Source organism: Arabidopsis thaliana, chromosome 3, assembly GCF_000001735.4.
Source record: "Arabidopsis thaliana chromosome 3, partial sequence".
Lineage (NCBI taxonomy): Eukaryota > Viridiplantae > Streptophyta > Magnoliopsida > Brassicales > Brassicaceae > Arabidopsis > Arabidopsis thaliana.
Window position 1 is genome coordinate 9,964,930 of NC_003074.8, and position 19,983 is coordinate 9,984,912.

At 33.3% G+C, this 19,983-nt stretch overlaps 7 protein-coding genes across 10 annotated transcripts; 2 read left to right on the top strand and 5 right to left on the bottom strand.

Annotated features, from left to right (window-relative positions):
- Nucleotides 1-4,621: 4,621 nt before the first annotated feature.
- AT3G27025 (uncharacterized protein) lies at nucleotides 4,622-6,752 on the top strand. Of its 3 annotated transcripts, NM_180308.4 has the most exons (5): nucleotides 4,622-4,811; nucleotides 4,958-5,018; nucleotides 5,169-5,758; nucleotides 5,856-6,048; nucleotides 6,136-6,492. In NM_180308.4, exons 1-5 carry the CDS (start codon nucleotides 4,806-4,808, stop codon nucleotides 6,153-6,155), a joined length of 870 nt encoding a protein of 289 aa, NP_850639.2. In that variant the 5' UTR covers nucleotides 4,622-4,805; the 3' UTR covers nucleotides 6,156-6,492. The 3 variants fall into 3 exon arrangements, with proteins under 3 accessions (NP_850639.2, NP_001326603.1, NP_001326604.1); NM_001338849.1 differs by lacking the exon at nucleotides 4,622-4,811 and having other exon boundaries at nucleotides 4,864-5,018; nucleotides 5,169-6,752; NM_001338850.1 differs by lacking the exons at nucleotides 4,622-4,811; nucleotides 4,958-5,018 and having other exon boundaries at nucleotides 5,042-5,758; nucleotides 5,856-6,752.
- Nucleotides 6,753-6,842: 90 nt separating this feature from the next.
- AT3G27027 (GPI-anchored-like protein (DUF 3339)) lies at nucleotides 6,843-7,301 on the top strand. The gene has a single exon (NM_001125241.2). It carries the CDS (start codon nucleotides 6,992-6,994, stop codon nucleotides 7,199-7,201), a length of 210 nt encoding a protein of 69 aa, NP_001118713.1. The 5' UTR covers nucleotides 6,843-6,991; the 3' UTR covers nucleotides 7,202-7,301.
- Nucleotides 7,302-7,578: 277 nt separating this feature from the next.
- Nucleotides 7,579-9,296, bottom strand: AT3G27030 (uncharacterized protein; the record flags this gene model as incomplete). Its single annotated transcript, NM_113617.1, has 2 exons — nucleotides 7,579-7,810; nucleotides 9,100-9,296. The coding sequence occupies 2 exons, from the start codon at nucleotides 9,294-9,296 to the stop codon at nucleotides 7,579-7,581; spliced, it is 429 nt and encodes a 142-aa protein (NP_189339.1).
- Nucleotides 9,297-9,838: 542 nt separating this feature from the next.
- AT3G27040 (MATH domain/coiled-coil protein) lies at nucleotides 9,839-11,461 on the bottom strand. The gene is made up of 5 exons (NM_001338851.1): nucleotides 11,394-11,461; nucleotides 11,124-11,253; nucleotides 10,883-11,043; nucleotides 10,522-10,736; nucleotides 9,839-10,312 (listed from the first exon to the last, which is right to left on the bottom strand). The coding sequence occupies exons 2-5, from the start codon at nucleotides 11,231-11,233 to the stop codon at nucleotides 9,983-9,985; spliced, it is 816 nt and encodes a 271-aa protein (NP_001319652.1). The 5' UTR covers nucleotides 11,234-11,253; nucleotides 11,394-11,461; the 3' UTR covers nucleotides 9,839-9,982.
- A 1,704-nt stretch (nucleotides 11,462-13,165) lies between these two features.
- On the bottom strand, nucleotides 13,166-14,914 carry AT3G27050 (plant/protein). Its single transcript, NM_113619.4, has 7 exons — nucleotides 14,617-14,914; nucleotides 14,500-14,540; nucleotides 14,167-14,224; nucleotides 13,973-14,066; nucleotides 13,814-13,898; nucleotides 13,670-13,735; nucleotides 13,166-13,470 (listed from the first exon to the last, which is right to left on the bottom strand). Exons 1-7 carry the CDS (start codon nucleotides 14,705-14,707, stop codon nucleotides 13,357-13,359), a joined length of 549 nt encoding a protein of 182 aa, NP_566807.1. The 5' UTR covers nucleotides 14,708-14,914; the 3' UTR covers nucleotides 13,166-13,356.
- On the bottom strand, nucleotides 14,912-16,691 carry TSO2 (Ferritin/ribonucleotide reductase-like family protein). Its single transcript, NM_113620.4, has 2 exons — nucleotides 15,621-16,691; nucleotides 14,912-15,532 (listed from the first exon to the last, which is right to left on the bottom strand). Exons 1-2 carry the CDS (start codon nucleotides 16,126-16,128, stop codon nucleotides 15,042-15,044), a joined length of 999 nt encoding a protein of 332 aa, NP_189342.1. The 5' UTR covers nucleotides 16,129-16,691; the 3' UTR covers nucleotides 14,912-15,041.
- Nucleotides 16,692-18,029: 1,338 nt separating this feature from the next.
- TOM20-1 (translocase outer membrane 20-1) lies at nucleotides 18,030-19,879 on the bottom strand. 2 transcript variants are annotated; one of them, NM_113621.3, is made up of 6 exons: nucleotides 19,679-19,879; nucleotides 19,422-19,500; nucleotides 18,986-19,155; nucleotides 18,833-18,880; nucleotides 18,475-18,561; nucleotides 18,030-18,342 (listed from the first exon to the last, which is right to left on the bottom strand). In NM_113621.3, the coding sequence occupies exons 1-6, from the start codon at nucleotides 19,754-19,756 to the stop codon at nucleotides 18,238-18,240; spliced, it is 567 nt and encodes a 188-aa protein (NP_189343.1). In that variant the 5' UTR covers nucleotides 19,757-19,879; the 3' UTR covers nucleotides 18,030-18,237. The 2 variants fall into 2 exon arrangements, with proteins under 2 accessions (NP_189343.1, NP_001189984.1); NM_001203055.1 differs by having other exon boundaries at nucleotides 18,058-18,342; nucleotides 19,420-19,815.
- Between the last annotated feature and the right edge of the window lie 104 nt (nucleotides 19,880-19,983).

Below are 19,983 nucleotides of genomic sequence, written 5' to 3' on the forward strand. Positions count from 1 at the left end.
TGTTGTTACCTAAAATAATGTTCATGAGGTTTAAATCTAGTAATAAATTATGAATATAGTGGTCCATGATATTGTCAAACTTTAATTTTGTTGATATCATTTTTGTGAGATCTCTAAGGCAATGTCAATTGTTAATTGCACTTATGTATACTAGAGTCCAAATAATTCGAATGATGCTATATTGGTTAATTCTGGTTTAGCTTTAGACTCGGTTTAGTAGTAACTTATAAAACTCTCATATAATTATATATATATATATATATATATATATATATAAATTATGATAAAATTTCAAAACTTAGACCTATAGAAAGAGACATTTAATAATAAACAAAATTTATTATGATTGTAAATAAAACTAATTAAATCATAAAACATACCATACAATAGATAAATAGATAGCATAATTTTCAGCAACAAATTTTGAATTAGTTGTGACACTTAAGTACAAAAAATGTTTGCGCACATTAATATTGCATGATGGCTAAGTTTACTTTAGAGACAACTAATATGCAAAACGCATTTATTAAAAAACAAGACATAACAAAAAATCAGACACTCACTTATAGCACTAAGCATTAGTTCTTACTTAGGAGGTAAAAAACTGAATTGCTCTTGTGCAGAACGGGCTCCATTGTTGGCTATCCTCATATTCTCAGTTTCAGTTATCTCAACAGCGTCGTGTATGGTGGACGCAATTTATGAGACAAACCTCTAAACATCCGGTTCGGTTGTCCCTCCTTTGTAAAAAGTGTCGTTGAGACACTTGTCCCTCGCAGAATTGTAACTCTTGTAATAAATATAAAGTTCTGGGTCATCAATTGGGGTGATTGGATCACACTTGTCGTCGTGCGGATCTAGGTCGCTTCCCGTAGGATTAACTGGAGCCAGATCCAAGGTGCTTCTCGCAGCTACAACTGGAGGAGGAACTTTCCTACTCGTGCACAGTAACCTACGAAGACTCATGATTCTCACGATGTGGTTTCGTTTTCTTTAGATTCTTTTGTGATGAAGATGATACAGAATGATAGAGTTAGGAACCTCTACTATATATAGTGCCACATTTCTTTTGTAATTTTATAGTATGATTCATTCTATTTTTTTCTTAGTTACATTGTTTAAAACTTATTTACAATTATTTACCTTTAAGAAAAAAATTGTTATTTTTTAAATAAACGAAAAAGTAGTATTGATTTGATATATTTACCTTAAAATAAACTGTAAATTCAACTAATATTCATTGTCACTAATCCTATATACTATATAAAAACATGAAATAAATTCTTATATCATATTATTTAATTCTTATACTGTAATAAAATTTAAAATCTCATTAAAATTCTATTGATTTTATGTTTATGCATAAGTTTATATGATTTATATAAGTAAATTTAAATAAGTTAATTCATATATGAGTTTGAAATACTTTGTACCTTATTAAATTGAAATTCTTTGATTAATAAATTAAAACAAGTCAAATTTTTATATAAGTAAATTATGCATGATTTTAAATTCGTAAATAAATAATAAATTTATAAATATAATTAATAGATTGATGTGACATGTATCACTCTCTCCAGTGTTGACGTGTCAGAAGGATGGAGAGAGTTGGACAACTTTTATATATATGATTCGTCCATGATATTGTCAAAACTAGGATATTGGATATCGATTTGGTATGATATACATATTATTTTTATAGAAAGTTGTTAACACTTATCTATTATGATGAAATATAGAATTAAAATCCAATCTATTATGATGAAATAGGTAGCTAAATTGTATTACAAAAATAGAATATGTAAGATTGAAATTTGGTTTAAGAAATATACTAAATTAAATATATAAAAAAGTGTGTGGTTATTATTTAAAATTCAAATATTATCCGTAAAATGAAGTATGTACAATTAAAGTTCAGTTTATTTTGATAAAATAGATAGTTAAAAGTATATAGTAAATAGAATGTGTAAGATTGAAAAACAATTTAAAACAAAACTTACAAAATTAACTATTAAGAAAAGTGTGTGCATTACTATTTACTATTCAAATTTCTAATTTCTAATTTCATTGGTAAATTTTTCTATTTATATCTATACCCGCCTATTTAGGCGGGACTTATCTAGATTAATAATAAAGATATTTAGAAGATTTGGTTCTGATTTAAATTTATGATTCTCCTTTCATCTTTGTTTGATTATTTTTTAAAATGCTTTGAATAATCATATGATACATAAGTTTAAAAATATCTCAATTTTGTTTTCTGCATATATGGTGATTCAAAAATTTTTAAAACAGACATATATTACCTAACTAATGAAAAAATATATGTTTAACGTTCCATATCGGCTAAAATGTTTAGACAATGATTTAGAGTCCTATTATAAATAAGATCAAAATGAATCAAAATTCGAATGAATATGAACTTTAACTTAACAAACATCCAAATTTTAAAAATATATAAGAGGTAATTCTGTTTTTTATTAAACTATTTCTTTTTACCACAAATATTATAATTAATATATTTGAAAGCATTAGAAAGTTTATAATATTATGAACATTAGAACATATAAAAATAAAAAGTAATATGGGAATGATTATATTGAAGAACAAGGTTTTATGGTGCCACGGCGGAACGAGTTTTGAGTCAACATTAATAAAAAATATAAATATCATTAACTCGCTGCTTTAATACGGGACGGATTAAAATCAATAACTATTTTGAAATTTTATGAACATTTGAGCATATTTAAAGAAAATAGCATGGGACGGGTTATATGGCGGGATGGACTATATTAAAATTGTATTGAGGATTTAATGTCAATACAATTGAATTTATGTATACTAGAGTCTACATAATTCTGTTTTATGCTATTTTGGTTAATTTTGGTTTAGCTTTAGACTTGGTTTAGTTAAAGAACTCTTGTACAGTCCATTCAATTTTGAAAGAAGATATTTTACGTTTTTGTTTCTCTTTCGACCTCAATCTTGAGAGAAGCTATAATTGTATCGGCCCAAATTTCAAAATTCATAAAATAAGATACATACCGACAAGAAATAAAACGTTTATATATATCTAGTCCAATAAAGAATGAAAATTCCAAAATGTTGCATAAATTGTAGCCTCGGGAAATTAGTTAAGATCATAGCTCGAGTGACCGGTTATTAAAAACAAAGAATACTTAAGTCGAACTCCGATGACTCAAGATCCATAAGAGTTTAAAGATGGCGGAGATAGATTCAATAGCATCACTATTACTTAGGTAGAAAAAGAAGATTTAGCTAGATTCTTATATGTTGTCTGCGTTGATCGTTTTATAAATACGTTATGTAGTGTCATATTTGAAACTCAATTCGTATTTGAATATACCAATTTGTGGTTTGATATATGAGCATTATGCATGACGTTTTAAGTTATTACCAATATATCTTCGATATCATCCAAACATAGATATGTTTGGGTTAATGCTATACTTTCGATTTGTGGACGTCAATTCATTTACGGAATAACCGAAGAGATTGAAAACTTATACGTAGCACATTCAGCGATCACAAGTCTTGGACTCTTGGTGGCACCTAAAATTTGCAAACCTACAAGAAATACACGATATATACAAGAAAAATGGGACCAAGAAAGAAAATGTGAGGAACGTTTTACACTTCATTTGTCAGTTTTTGCATGTGAAACAGTGCGACGATAATTTAGTGTACGATACAAAACAGTCCTCACGTGTATCGATCCATCATTATAAGATATATAAGAAGAAGAAAAATTATAAACCTTACGCATGAAATAGCACTTTCTTCTTTTGTTTACTTTGGGTCACATGAAGTACAATATTTATAATGTTGCCTCTTGTTACTTTGTTCAATAATAAAGATGCCTTACAACATTTCAATGGCAACATTGCACAACATATCGATTAATTAATCTCTTTTTAACCAAGAAATTTCGGATCAAAGCTCATAATCTCTTCGACAAGAGACCAGACCATTTTTTCAAGTCTTCTTCTCGTTGCCGATCCTCGGATTCAAGACTTCAAGTACTCTACCCTCTTGTTTGCCAACTAGATACTCTGGTTTGTTCATATCTTTCCAGTTTTTCAATGGTCATATCTATAATTGTTCCTTATAATTCAACACTTTCTAACTAATGTCGGTGACGTGGCAAAGGAGGACAAAATAGTGGGATTCACTCTGTGAACTAGAGGCTTCCACCATTGCTTGCACGCCTTTTATTTTTAGAGATTGAAAACAACATTTCCTTCGAAGATGTATCACTTTCCTTTTGGAGGAAAAAAGCATGCAAGAAGAAACAGTACACAAACAATAATACGATTGTGTTATGTTGTGTCATTTCATAGAATATCATGTCATGGCGTACGATTATACACGTGTCGGTTGTGAAAGAAGGTTCACAAAACATGTCCCAACAAATTAAAAAAGTTGAAAAAGTTGGAGACCCTTCTCTAGTCTCTACCTCGGCCAGAGACTTCCGTATAGCCACACACACCTTTTAGCTTGAGAACAACCTTTCCTTAATTTTGTAACGTCCCATCTTACGTACTTATTACTATTTCAGACACCACACGTAAATAAACTTCGATAAATGCATATCTAACAACACATTACGACAGAAGACGGAGAATGCCAACAAAACTGATCATGTACTATTCTAAATACTCAATCATAAGAATAGATCCTTCTAGCTCAAACTTGACCTAGCTACTTTATATCTACAACTATTTATATAGTTATAAACCACAAAGAGAATTGAAAAGAAAAAATAGAAGCTGAGAGAAGACAACATGAAGGTGAGTACTATTACTATACATCCCAATTTCCAAGTCTAATCAAAATATTCTTTTCTTTTTGATGATTAATGAGCTAAAATTGTACTTAGTCTCTCATAAACTAATCATTCATGTTAACGAACTCTCTCTCTATCTGTGTCTTGCAGCTGCTAAGTTGGATGCGAACGATAAAGCCTAATGGCTTAGACTCATCAAAGAAGTTCAAAGGTATAAGTATTGTATATTGATCCCTTAAATAACCTATCTTCGTCTTCATACAATGTCATACATATATGTTAGTATTGGTGTGCATTGAATAATGAGCATACACTCTCTAAACTTTGATCATCATAATTCAAAAATCAATCTATCTTTCAGGTGGTTTATGTAGTCTAAGAGCTCAGGTTTTCTCTGATGTCCAAGACATCCGCACAAACTCCTTTTCCTTCTACGGACACACTCATGACCCGAATCCATCCAAAGTTGAACAGGATCTTCGGTTTGATGAAGACGAATTTTGCGGATTTCTGGCCATCGGGACGCTTGGTACAGACCCTGAGACACCAAAGTTCTCAGCTATGGTTGCAGAAGAAGATGCAACCGGAGAAATCAAGGAGATGGCCAAGCTCATTGCTAAGAAACTAGACCAGTTTCTTAAGGAATATCCTGAGGATACTAGAAGTAAGCGGGTAAAAATATCGAATGAATGTCCTCTACAAGATTATGATCTCTTTCGATCATCCATTGAGCTTACCAAGGGAAGCAATGGAAGAGTAAAGAAGAAAAAGAGTTTACTTACGAGTCTCTTCAAGAGGAGACAAACAGTACAAGGAGAACCTTACATAGAGAAACATAGCACAAGAGATGCGATTAAAAGGGTATTTAAAAAGCTTCATGGAGCTTCTTCAAAGACAAGAAATGATGATGAAGATGATTCTATGTCCAAGAAGAAGAAAGATCTCAAAAAGGTTTAGTCTTCTTTAGCTTAAAGCATTTTCAAATCTTACCCAAAGAGATTGGTCTGAAGAATTCTGAATGTTAATATGGTTTCTGTTTTGGCTATAGAATGTTCAAACCTGCCGACGTAAAGTCCACCCTGTTCTCTGTACAACTGCAATTCCACAAGACGATAACGAGATAGATGACAGAAGAAAAGTGGATCTCAAGGTCCCTAGTCTTACTGGAGGGTTCCTCGGTGCAAGTTCCATCTCCGAAGCGAACAGGAAACGAGAAAACTGGATCAAGACCGACACAGAGTGTAAGTCAAGATACACAAAGAACACTTTGTTTTTACACAAAGAAAACTGGATCAAGAGTTTTCTTATCATTTGCTTGCTTTCTGCAGATCTTGTTCTGGAGCTGTGAAGATATATTCTCACTGCAACAAACCTCTATTGATGTTCCAAGCAAAGCTCTCTCCTATCAAATCCATATATAATACACAAAAATCAGTATCTATTAATGTGTAGTCAAAGGGTTATGTACTCTAGTTTAAGGCAATGTAAAAGAAGCTCATGTATGAAAAGTATTGTACCCAAATTTAAATAGCATTCGAAGTAGCACCTATTCATGATTTGGCCACAAGTGTTAACCGCTAATAACCGTCATATCTCTGCTCCAAACCAATCACTGATGACACTAAAAAGATTAGAACATTTTGAAAAGATGCATAGAGAAATAGGTACTATATACTGAATGCTTATTCGACCGGATTCAATCGGATAACAAAAAACCGAAACCAAACCTTCATTGGGTCCACTATTATTCAAGGCTCTACAGTAACAAACAAAAAGGCAAACCAAACTACTAAGAAAACAATTAGGGAGTGGGCACATTTCTTGATATATCATCTTTATGCAGTAATCTACTTTATATCAAATCCTTTAACAAAAAGCAAACAACACCAAGGAGCATAGAAGCAATTGATTGAACAATCATAAAAGAGAAAGAAGAAGATAAGTTCACAAAAGCAAAGCCAATAAAGAAACACAAATGCCTTTCCTCGTAATCTATCACTAAACTTAGTATCTTAACTTCATATACCTTCTCCTTAGCCACCAAGAAAAGCCAAAAAGACTCGTCACTCACATTCTTCTACATAACTCTTCACTTGTCTCCATCTTCTTCTGCAAAAGAACAACACTCACACAACCATACTTAATACAAAACAATAAGAAGAAAGGAGATCAAAACCATTATATATGAGCACGGATTGGGGACCTGTGATTGTAGCGGTGTCTCTATTCATCCTACTCTCACCAGGACTACTATTCCAGCTTCCCGCAAGAACGAGAGTGGTTGAATTCGGAAACATGACCACAAGCGGTATAGCCATTTTGGTTCACGCATTTATATACTTCTGTATACTAACAATCTTGGTGATTGCTATACAAATTCACATCCATTTCTAATCTCTGCTCTTTATATCATGTAAGGATAATGTAACCAACAAAAGAAGGCATTTTTATGTACAAATCTCTATAAATCTTTCTAAATGTCTCCTCTTCTTTAGCTTCATTGTTCGCTATTGCTAATAAAGTTTTGATCTTTAACTAAATTCAAGCAAATAAAGACATATACTAAAGGAAGCAAAATTGATACATTTGAGTAACAATACATCACAATACAACACAGCCGTTTAGACCAAATCTGTTTGTTACAACACATGAGAACAAAAGCTCTAATTTTACAGAGTTTCTTCTAGTTGTAGACCCATTTTCAAAAAGGGTACCTTTATTTATAACGACAACGAAAGAGAGAGAGAGAAGAGATACAGAGGAGATCAGATTCAGCCAGTGTAGATGTGGAGATTGAGGGCGAGGATTAAAATGGTGTAAATGGCGAAGAAGATGAGAGTGTGAACAGCGATGGCTTTGCCGTTGGTTTTGAGGCCACCGAAATCTACGGTGCGGTTGTTACCAGGTAATGAGAAGAGAAGTCCCGGTGAGAGAATCACGAACAGGACCACGCCGACGAGAACTGGAGCCCAATCCGCCATTGAAGTAGAAAAAAGGTTACAACTTTAGAAAGCGGTGGAGACGAGAAGAAACTAGAAAAAAAAAAAAAGAGGAAAGTTTTTGGTAATGGCTCTGTTTTTTCTTTGATATACATATATTTGGTGCTTAAGGAAAAATTAAACTAATATTGTGTGATAATTAATTAATGGGTTCCTTAATTATTCTCGTGAATGATTATTAAAGAACATAGGAGGGCACGAAAATATAATTTGTCTGCTAGTCAAGTGGTCTGCAGACTCTGAATAACCCTTAAAATAGGATTAATCGTAATTAAACCAAATTTTTTGTTGTAAATAGATCGATTATTATTGTGAAAATTAAGAATTGTAAGTTACACTTAAAAAAAACATTTTTTGAATCGAAATAATAATAAAAAAATATAATATATTTTAAATTTATATAATAAAAAGCAGATATTACAGAAATGATATTGATTAAATTATTTGTGTTTTATATATTTTTGGTTGTTTTTATAAGCAAAAAATAAATATAATTTAGTTCAATTTACAAATCAAATCGAAAGTAACAAAATCATGTGTAATTATAATACAGTGGATAGTGTTGTGTGATGAATTTCAATTTGGTTTGTAGTTTACAAATTATTTTGTTTAAGTTCAGTTTCTATAAATGTAATAAAAAAACTGAATGTATAGAACTAAATCAAATTGAAAATTATCTTGTACACAGTCATAACTAAATCGTAATCAAGTCACTTTGACCCAAAAAGAAAGAAAGAAAGTTATGTTAATTTAGTTTGATCATTTTTTTACGTAAAGGACAGATTCAAGGAAAGTTTTGTGTTCTTTCTTCTTACAACTTTTGACTACATACATTTGCTTACAAAATTATCATTTTTACAATTAATATCGTACCCTTCTAGCAGAATAAATTAGCTCTGTTCGCTGGTGGTACTCCACAAAATTAATAAATCAAATTAGCTTTCTAATTTCTAAGTTACTTCTTACTTAAGTTTATAATAGGGCCCTCAAGTCAATCAAATTTTACATATTCTTATTCTTCCAATGTGTTACACTTTTCATGTGAACTTCTTAGTGTTAATAATTTCAAGTTTGCAACTAACTAATTCAATACCATCAAGAGGACTAAACAGACAATACTGTTGTTTACGATATGTCTACGTAAGAAAACCTCTTTGTTTCTTAAACCAAACAAAACAGTGAATTACACACAATTCAAGTGAAATAAAAACTGACTTAAAAATCTAATTTACATTAATACAAAAGAAAAATAAGAGGAGAGATTTAATATTTGTTTCATATTAGCCGATGTACATGTGAATTTGGAGAGCAAGCAAGAGAATACAAACAAGAGTGAAGTAAATAAGAGTATGAACAATAACCGAGAGACCACTTGTCTGAAACGTTCCAAACTCAACCACTCGACCTCTCCCAGGAACTTGAATCAGCAGTCCCGGAGTCAGCAACACAAAAAGCGTCACCGCGACAAAAACCGGTCCCCAATCAGGCATCTCTCGATCGATCCACTCCTCTTTCTAGGTATCTTAAGAGGGATATAGTTGATCAATGAAAATGCACAAGTGTGTGTATATATATGTAGGGAAATTTGTAGTGGAGAATAGAAGATTGGGTTCTTTTCTTTAAGGGAATAGAGTAATCCATTGGTTAATGTCGGAAGAAAGAATGCTTTGGGAGGAAAGGACAAAGAATTGTGACATGGAAGGATTAAAGTTATAAGAAAAAGAAGAGATTATGATCCATCAAGTTGTGTGAGGATTCACATTAATTTCATTGGAATGTGATGTCACATGGGATTGGCTTTGGATCAAAGGAAACAAATATACAAAGTAGTCGGTCCATTTTTTATTGGTTTACTTTACCAACAATTATTTAAGCCTTTATGAGAAAAATATAAACAATATTTCCTCTATTTGGGAATTACTTTGGCATCTTTAAAGCTAAAATGAATAAGCCTTTACCAGTAGACACTCTTATACTGGATCCAAGTTTGAAGGTAAAATGCTACATTTCTGATTACTTGACCATCAAGAAACAAAGTGCAATACATAAAAATAAAACATAGCAAAAACCTCAACAACTAAACAAGTTCTCTTGATTTTCCCAATGACGACAAAAACAAACAGACCAAAACACAAATTAGATCCAAACTCTTAACATCCTTAATCATCAAAAAACATCATCGTAAGAAATCAAGCAAAGCATCCATGTCTGCACACTTCACCTTCAAGTCCTTTAAATCTTCCTCAATTTCTTGCAGTCGACTCTTACCAGTCTCTTTCAGTTTCTTCTCCAACCAATCCAACTTAAACCCTGCTTTTGTAACAAATCGTAGTGCAGAATATGCCTCTGCCAGATCACCACTGGAAAGTTCTTCCGGAAACTTGCACAGAATCTCAGTCATACTTAGTACAACATCCAGAAATGTTTTTCTCAGATGTTGGTTCTTGGGAAAGATTTTTGATGCAAAGCCTCGATACTTTTCAAACAGACTGTTCATAGATTCTACCTGCAAGTAAACAAACGGACAGTTCAGATAAAAACCATATCGAATAGCGATTCTTGGAGACCTGAAAACAACCCAACAAAACATACATGCAGCATGCATCTATATTTGTAAATAACTATATATCAGCCAAATGAACTCTAGTAAGAAACTCTTACAATTCGTTTCATTTTTTCTTTTGTTTTCTATGAATTTAAAAGTATATTTCTTACCTGTGAAGCAGGGACTTGAAACCCATTGATATCAATTCTTTCTGGTTCCTCTGGTACATCTAATTCACCAATAACTTCAAGAACATCTACTTCTGCAACAATCTTGACTTCTCCGTTTACGAGAAACCCTTTATCACTGCTTTGAATCTCCGAAAGGAGAAACATAGATTCAAAACCATGGGTTGTGTCCTTTTCATCAAACCAGTATACTGCTTCTGAAAACAAAACCACAAAAACAAACTTGATATTATCATCAACTACAATTCCAAAGAAAGTATGACAAGAGCTATACTGCAACATAGAGGTTGTGTTCTTTATGTTGTCCGCCTTATCATAAAGTGGAGAGAGTAGAAACAATCACCTCGCTGTTGGGAGAGTCCTCCCGGAATTTGATTTACCATAGTAAAAGAAACTTTAGCGCGTCTTCTCCATCCGGAAGGCAAAGACTCAGAATTAGGAACACATATATACAGAAAGAAATAATCATAGATATTGTTTCCCTTGGGAAAGGCGAGTAGACGCCTACAAGCAAAAACCACAGAAAGTCATTTGCAGCTATCGAACATGAATATATATCAGTTGCAACAAGTTATGTTCTTTACCACTTGCAACGACCGGCCTTGAATGTATCAGAATAAACACTACCGGAACCCAAAGAGTTGTAATTCTTGATCACCCAAGTGAACTTCTTATCAGCTTGATGATTCCCCATTGTTCTTGATGATGAATACTCTAAACAACCAAATTAGTAACTCGAACAAGTCAAACAACCATATCAAGAAACAAAACCAAAATATAGAACTAAGATAGATAGTATGACTACACTATGGAACAACATTGTAAAAAAAAAACTTCTTTATTTCACATGTTACCAAGTTTGACAAGAGGAAGTGAGGAACGAACAGTCAAGGAAAAAGAGTAATAGACAATGAACTAAATATATTGGAGCCACAGCTTTTAAAGGCATGCATGTATGTAGACGAGAGGAATATGAATCGTTTCGACTCCTCATAGGTCATAGTGTCATAGGGTTGATTTTACAATATTAAATAAACTAATAATAATAATTATTATACTAGTAGTTATTGCAAGACGAAAATTTAACTTTCCAATAAGTAAATTTAAAAGCAGTGGAAAAAAGACATTCCCGAGACCAAGTGCTCTCGATTCTAAATCTCTCTGTCTATATATCTTTGAAATTATAGATAAGTGTTCAAAATCTAAGTCCTAATTGATATTTTTTACTACCAATATACAGAGAGAAAAATAATTTTGCATACCTTGTCAAAAATACTGGAAAATGCAGTTGAAAGTACAATGATGCAAGTTTTTTTTTTTTTTTTTTTTTTTTTTTTTTTTTTTTTTTACGTTTAAAGAGTATATGGGAATAACAAGAGAGACATGATTATAGAAATTGTAGTAGTTTGTGAGAACTAAATGCATGTGTAAATGTAAGAGCATCTGCATCGGGAAGATTCTCTTCCTAGTTTCTCAAACAAAAAAAAATTTATTATTTTAATTATATAATATATTTTATTTAAATTGTAATAGTTAAGCCAATATTTGATTGACATGTGGCGATCCTGTCAGAGAAACGATTCTCTTAGAGCATCTCCATCGGTTACAATTTTGAGAGTTTCTCTTGACTAATATAATATAAACAATTCATAAAGGAGGAGAGAGAATAACATAATTACAGAAACGTTTCTGTGCAGAGAAATTTTGAAGTAATCATTGAGAAACTGTGTGTATAGGTGGCTGTTTATAATTGGACAACTGAAAAAAAGAAAAAAATATATTAATTACAAAATTAAGTCATAATAAAATATTAGTAATTTTTTTTTTTGAGAAACTTTGAAGGTTTCTCACTAATGGAAATGGCCTTAGTTTCTTAAGCGATGTACTTTTCTTCCTCTCTCTCCTACTTTTTCACTTTTTTGTTTTTATTTTATTATTAAGTTTCTCATTCAGAAACGCTGATGGAGATTGCCTAATGGTAGAGACTCTCAAAGTCTCTCAACTGTATTACTTTAATACATATAATTTAATTATTTTTTTTACTATTCAAAAAAAACCATCCATAACCAATCATATTATGACATATGTTTATAGTCGGTTCTCAAGAGAGCCGATTCTTATCCCACTCTCCTAATTTTTAATACTTTTGTTATAACCAATAAGTTTAGCGCGTCTTCTCCATCCGGAAGGCAAAGATTCCGAATCAGGAACACATAGAAACAGAGAGAAAGAAGTAGTATACCTATCACGTCTCTTGGGATAAGCGACTAGACGCCTGCAAGCAAAAACCATATGTGTCACTTGCAGCGACCAACCATAAAGCACTTGCAAACAAGTTATGTTCTTTACCACTTGCAACGACCGGCCTTGAATGTATCAGAGTAAACTCTAGTGGTATCCAAAGAGTTGAAATTCTTAATCACCCAAGCGAACTTCTTATCAGCTTGATGATTCCCCATTGCTCTTGATGATAATGGATACTAACTAAATACACAAATTTTTAACTCAAACTTCTAAATTCAAGAGATTGCTATGAACTGTGTTATCTAACTCTTCTAAAATCATGTCAAGATTACACTATGGAACAAAATTGTACTAAATTGTTTTTTGTTTTCCTTTTTTTATTAACTATATAGTTTACTACCAATATACATTAAAAAAAAATGGCTTCACATGAAAATGCAGTTGAGAGTCAAATGAGGCAAGGTTTTTTTCTTGTACATTTACGTTTAAAGAGTTAAGTATATGGAGATGACATGAGAATAGAGAGAGCGACTTGAGTATTAGAAATTGAAGTAGCTTGTGAGAACTGAAAAGCTATCTGCTTCCAAAAACAGGTGAAACTCTTCTTCTTCCAGCTTCCTCCATTTCCTCTCCTGACAAAAGAGACGCCTCCGGCTCAAAACCCGCATTTTCTAATTGCTTCTGAAGCTGTTTTGGTACAAGAACAACGAATATTAGACCAATCTAATATGAATCAGTCCTCACTAGACTCAGACAGTTTCTCATTTACCGGTAAGCAAGATGGACCAAAAGCCATAATAAAACACTTTTTCTGTTCATGCTAATGGAAAATATTATCATGGTAGTTAAAAAGTGTAAAAACAGTTTTTTTTTTGTTTTTGTTTACCTTTTGAAGGATAGCAGATTGATCATCCAGAGAGAATTTACGCATATACTTAAGCATCTCTAGTTGCTGCAGTAAGCACATTCGAATAGTTAGACATTGACCTTGGAGAGATAGTTTTCTTATAGTAACCAAAGCTAACATTACCTGTTCTTGTAATTGTTGTAGTGCTTTCATTTTCTGTTCAAATCCATCTTGTCCAAGCTCAGCTTCTTCACATGCCATCTCCTCCCTATTAAACTGTGAAATCAGCCCCTCATATATATGAATCGAATTTCTGATAACACCGTGAAGAGAAGAGCTTACTTTGCGAGAAACTTGTAGAAACCAATCATCAACTCTTTATCGTTTTCGTATGCAGAGTTCAGCTTTCCCAAGCAGCCAATACCAAATCCCGGGTCTGCTTTTATCGAATATACCTCATAGTAAGAAACATGTAATGGTGTGGTGTGGTGTGTATAACTCAAAAGCAACCAATAAAAGGTTAAAGAGAACTTTACCAATCCCCATCTCCAAGAATATCTCCTCTTGAATAGCAGTTGTTACCGCTACAGCTTCCTGCATTCAATCACAATGTAGTACATGTAACTAAACACAATCCCATTTTATCTCCAACTGGAACTAGTCTCTTCAAATTTATCAATCTTTTCTAAAGTGTTGTACTTTTGTGTTCACAAAATTAAGAAACAATAAGTACTCCATTATACAATCTCATCCAACTTGAAAACGACATTACTCTACCAACAACAACACTCTTAATTAACTACAAAGCAAGCATTAATCACTAATAAACGCATAATCGAAACAATTATACAAAATTCTCAGTTTCTAACCTGTTTGTCATCCACAGCGTCGGAGATTCGTTTCTTCACATCTGAGAAACCAAACATTTGCAATGAATCAATCAATAAAAATGAATTCAAAAACCTTAACAAAGAACACACAATTACCAGATTGTGAAGTCAAGTAATCGAATCGATCAAAGAGATAAACCATTTGCTCTTTCGTCAACATCCCCGAGCTTTGCAGCGACGACGCCATTGCCCCAAAAAAAAAACTCTTTGGAGCCACAAAGTGGGAAATTGGGAATGCCACAAATAATATGAAAATGACGGAAGTGCCCTTAACCTTAATTTCTTCTGTCCAATTTTATTCCTTGTCGCTTTTCATATTAATTTTTAATATCCTTTGTCTTGGTCGCTTTTTGAAACTTTATCATTGGATTCATTAATCGAATAAGCCCTAATTCATGGAGATTAAGCTGAAGAAAGAGAGGATAAAAGCAACTAATTATTCATTAATTCAAAAACCAAGGATAATACACGGTAATAATACAAGAGTAGAATCGTAATTATAGCATCAAAACAAACGCTCTTTAAAAATCTTCGTCGAGAGAGAAGACATGGTTATCAAACGCGCCGTTACCATTAACGCTAGACATAACGGAAGCCTTTTGGTAATCACCAACACGTTTCTCGAAGAAATTCGTTTTCCCTTGAAGTGAAATAAGTTCCATCCAATCGAACGGATTAGTAACACCGTACACCTTCCCGTACCCAAGCGCACCCAAAAGCCTATCCGCAACAAACTCAATATACTGACTCATCAAATCACGGTTCATCCCAACCAACGCGCACGGAAGCGCGTCGCACACAAACTCTCTCTCGATTTCGACCGCGTCGCAGACGATTGATTTCACGCGTTCTTCGCTAAGCTTTGTTTTGAGTAGCGTGTAGAGTAGACAAGCGAAATCACAGTGTAAACCTTCGTCACGTGAGATCAATTCGTTTGAGAATGTTAATCCAGGCATGAGTCCTCGTTTCTTCAGCCAGAAGATTGAACAAAAGCTTCCGGAGAAGAAGATACCTTCAACACAAAGGACATAATCGTCAATTCAAGTAACAATAAGGAAGACCCACAAAAAATAAAGGGTAAAATAGTAAATATAAGGTACCTTCGACGCAAGCGAAAGCGATGATTCGTTCGGCGAAAGTCTGAGAACCGTCGATCCATTTCATAGCCCATTGAGCTTTCTTGGCGACGCAAGGGATTGTTTCAATGGCACGAAAGAGATGATCTCTCTCTTTGTTATCTTTGATATAAGTATCGAGAAGGAGACTATACATCTCCGAGTGGATGTTTTCAATCGCGATCTGGAAACCGTAGAAAGCACGCGCCTCAGAGACTTGAACATCGGACATGAAGCGAGAAGCGAGATTCTCTAGTACGATTCCGTCAGATGCAGCGAAGAAAGCGAGGACGTGTTTGATGAAGTGACGTTCACCGTCGTTGAGACTGTTTTCCCAGTCGCGGTTGTCTTGTGATAGATCTACTTCTTCGGCGGTCCAGAATGATGCTTCGGCTTTTTTGTACATTTCCCAGATCTGTGGGTAGTGAATTGGGAACATACAGAATCTGTCTGGGGTTGGTGTTAGGAGCGGCTCTTCTGGCATTGAAGGCATCTTTGAAGGGATTTGAAGATTTGATTGAAGAAGAGATTTGATTGAAGAGATTGTTTGATTGATGAATTATAAGATCTAGGGCTGAATATTTATATAGGAGATTATAGGGTTTTGGGGTTTTTGAATTTTTGACGTGAAGAGGGAAAATAGAGGAGGGAAATATTAAAAATGTTTGAAATTTGTTTGGTTTCGAGAAGCTTGTTCGGGAATTTTTATCCAAAGAAAAAAGCTTGTTGAGGAAGATGAAGGGTATTATCGTCAATACCCACTGAGATTTAGCCTTGGAAGCGAGGGAAGTGATAAAGTTTGGCGGCAACATGCGATAAATTTGCCGGGTAAGTATAAGGGTATAAACGACATTTTGTTAAAACTCGAAACTCTTGGTGGGGACGCGTACGTATGTGGTTCTCGTGTGTTTTCATGTGAGGTACACGCACCTACGTTTGATGTGTTGCGATGTTACACGCGCCAAAATGTGTTTTAGAGAGTTAAAGCCCATTAATAAGCCCAATGGATTTATCGGACCAGAATATAATCATATAAGTATTGTAATTGGACTTGGGGGCACAAGAATCAAGTTTGATGTTTAAATTAAACCGAAACGAACCAAGTTTTATAAGAACCTGACCGATAGAATTCTAATACCGAATTAACCAAATTGTACTCTCAAATTTGATGCGATCGAACCGAATAAACTTGATATACTGAAATTCATATTTTTGACTGAAAATATACAAAAGAAGAAACATTTACTATGGGTTATAAACTTATAATGTATCACATTATAGCCTTTTCCTCTTACAGTAATTTAGTTACATATTTCTATTTATTTCAACTTATGCATAAGAATCCTTGTAAAAACATTTAGGTTAGGCCCTGTTCTTTTGGTAGTCGCGAGATCTCTCCAGCGACACTTTTTTAAAGAAGCGAGCGACTCATTAATCCAAGGGGGAAGACACCGGCGATAGTCGCTGATTTTAATAAAGCTTTAGTGGGGGTCGCTGTTATTTTCAGCGACTCCAAAATCATGAAATTGCAGTCGCAGCGACAAGATAAAGAGAAGATGCAGGAGAGATGAAAGGGATGAGAAAGAGAAATAAAGCCTTTTTTCCAGTCGCCGGACTCTGTCGCAGCGTCTCTGGAAACGAACAGGGCCTTATTCAAATAATGAAATCATAGATTATTAAATAGAAAACCTAACAACATTTGAGTGACCATAATTTTGTTTTTCAATCTTACTTAATTCAGAAAACCAAAATATATATGTGAATCTATGATATATAGACCCAAAAAAAACTATAAAAGCAAATGTCTCTCATTTAGTATCAAAAAAAACTTTTAAAAAAATCAATCAATATCTTTTAAAAAATAAAACTACACAAAGAGAAAATGGTAAAATTCGTGTTCGGTGTTATTGTGGGTGGAGCTGGATTATGGAAGTTAATAGGCACTTTTAGTGGCGAAACTTCGTCTGAACCTAATAGTGAAATAGAACAAAGTAATAGTACTATAACTATAAGCAAGGGATGGATTATGCTAATATTGATAGGACTTGTGGGGTTAGTGTTGTTGAACATGAACGCTGAAAAAATTCAACATAAAGCCGAAGAACAAGCTCCTGTGTTTGTGATTGCAGGAATACTCTTATTTTTTATTCCCATCCTTCATCTTAAAGGTGTATTTTAATTACTCTATGTTTAATTTGTTATTATACGGAATTATTTAGATATATGGTGGTAGTATATATATCATTCATAATCATGTTTTTCAAATCCAACAGAAAAAATTTCTATCAACTGATTTTTTGTCACTTATATTGGGTGACATGCATTTACCCTGTTTATTAAAAACTGGATTATGAGACAACATGAAATAATTATTGTTTTTCAGTGACAATCTATGATTTATTTATTTTACCAAAAAAAAGAAGTATAAAAAATGTTTTTATAACTTGGAATTGTATGGTACCACTTTTGTTTTAAACTCACAAAAAGCTCTTAAAAAACATCAAACATAAGAGAGAGACCCTAGGCTCTAGGGGTCTTACGCTTGAAACCTTTTTCTCCTTTGCCCATATCTTCTGTGTGGATATTCTCACAACAAGCTCATTCACCTTAGCTTTCGAAAACTAATACAAGCAACAACGCCAATGGCTAGAATCACCCATCCCATAACAATATACTTCTCATCACTACTTTTCTTATTCTTCACTACCTGTTTGGAAAAAAGTACATAAGAAAAATAAACATGGTTTCAAACTCATATATCTTCTTATATTATCTAATTTTTTGAATGTATTCATCAAAATATTGAAAATTGAAATGCCCATAATGAGAATGAACGTACCTTTGGGCTCGGTATTGCTAAAGTTTCAACGCCACCCAATAGTGAGAGTAAGCGGTTTTTATGAAACCCCGTGTGTAGTTGTGGAGCCTATGAAATTAAATAAACAACAAAACTTTGAGTTTGAGTTTCTATGAGTAATGGACATTTTGAGATGCAATGTTCCCTTCATGATATGCCTTAACTTAGTAGAAAGGTAACAAATCCAGCTAGAGAACAAAACTAAAAGCACATGAACTTAATTTGCTTATTTATCAGCTACTTTGTTTTGTTGATCAGTGAGTGACATGTTTCTAATGGAATAAAACATATTGGTTTGAGAAACATATAAAGCCATTCATGCATAAACCGCTATAAGTACCTTGTCCGCCATTTCGAGTGATTTATGGTAGACTTGATTATCCGGTTGCTTCAAAGATGAAAAATATATTTAAAATCAACATCACACATCGAGAAACCACAACACAAGAGAGTGATCCAGATCAACAATGATTCTGAATGGAAAGAAAATAACCTGAGCTACAGCTATTCCGAAGAACAGATAAGCTAAGCCAAAGTTTAATCTAGCTTGAGTGTCGTCAGGAGTCAAACGCGCGTATGAAGTGTATGCATTCCCCAAGCACCAAACCGCATCATGTTTCATTGGGTCAATCAATATTGCATCTTCGAGTTTTGAGATGGCATCTACGCAAAGAAAATAAAATTGTAACTAAAGCAGTTTTTCATCACAATTAATTTACATAAGCATGAAGCATCATCATACCTACAAGAGCTTGAAACATTAATAAAACAAGTTCAAGTTTTTAAAGAAGACATAAGTGATATTACAATACTAAAAACATTTGATTCCTATAATGGTTAGGGAATCCAAAATGTGCAATATTCAATTATGTTAAGTTATTAACACATAAAGCAAACATTTACCACCAAAAAAAAAAAAAAAAATACACCTTGAATCATTTTCAGTGAATCTATAACGTTTTGAAACTGAGATAACTCTAGTAAAGCTTCTCCCCATCTCATCAAATTCTGCAAAAAAAACATACAAGGTTAAGGAGAGTGCTAGAAAATTTTTCAATTCCCGCCATTGATTACAAAAACAGAAATCAAACCAAGGAAGAGTCATTCCTCTAAAAATGGAACAAAGAACAAAACTAAAACTAGCAAAACAATATCTGAAAATCAAGAACCGAAGATAAAAACTAACATCTGCATCTTCTGGATTTAACTTGTAGGTCTCTTCAGCGTCTTTTCGAATTTCTTCGAAAAAATTCAGCTTATCCATGGATTCTCAATGGATTCTCAAAATTTCAGCCTATCTTTTGGTTAACGACTTCACCATCCATCTAAAGTAGGCCATGAATAATATTGGTGAAACTCATAATTCTGCAGGAAAATATATTACAATGACTTCTAATCGAAGTCTTTCTTTATGTTATCATAATTAAATAAGACTTTTGAATACCACCATGTATTAAGTTATTAAACTCACAAACCTTTAGTGGGTGCTGG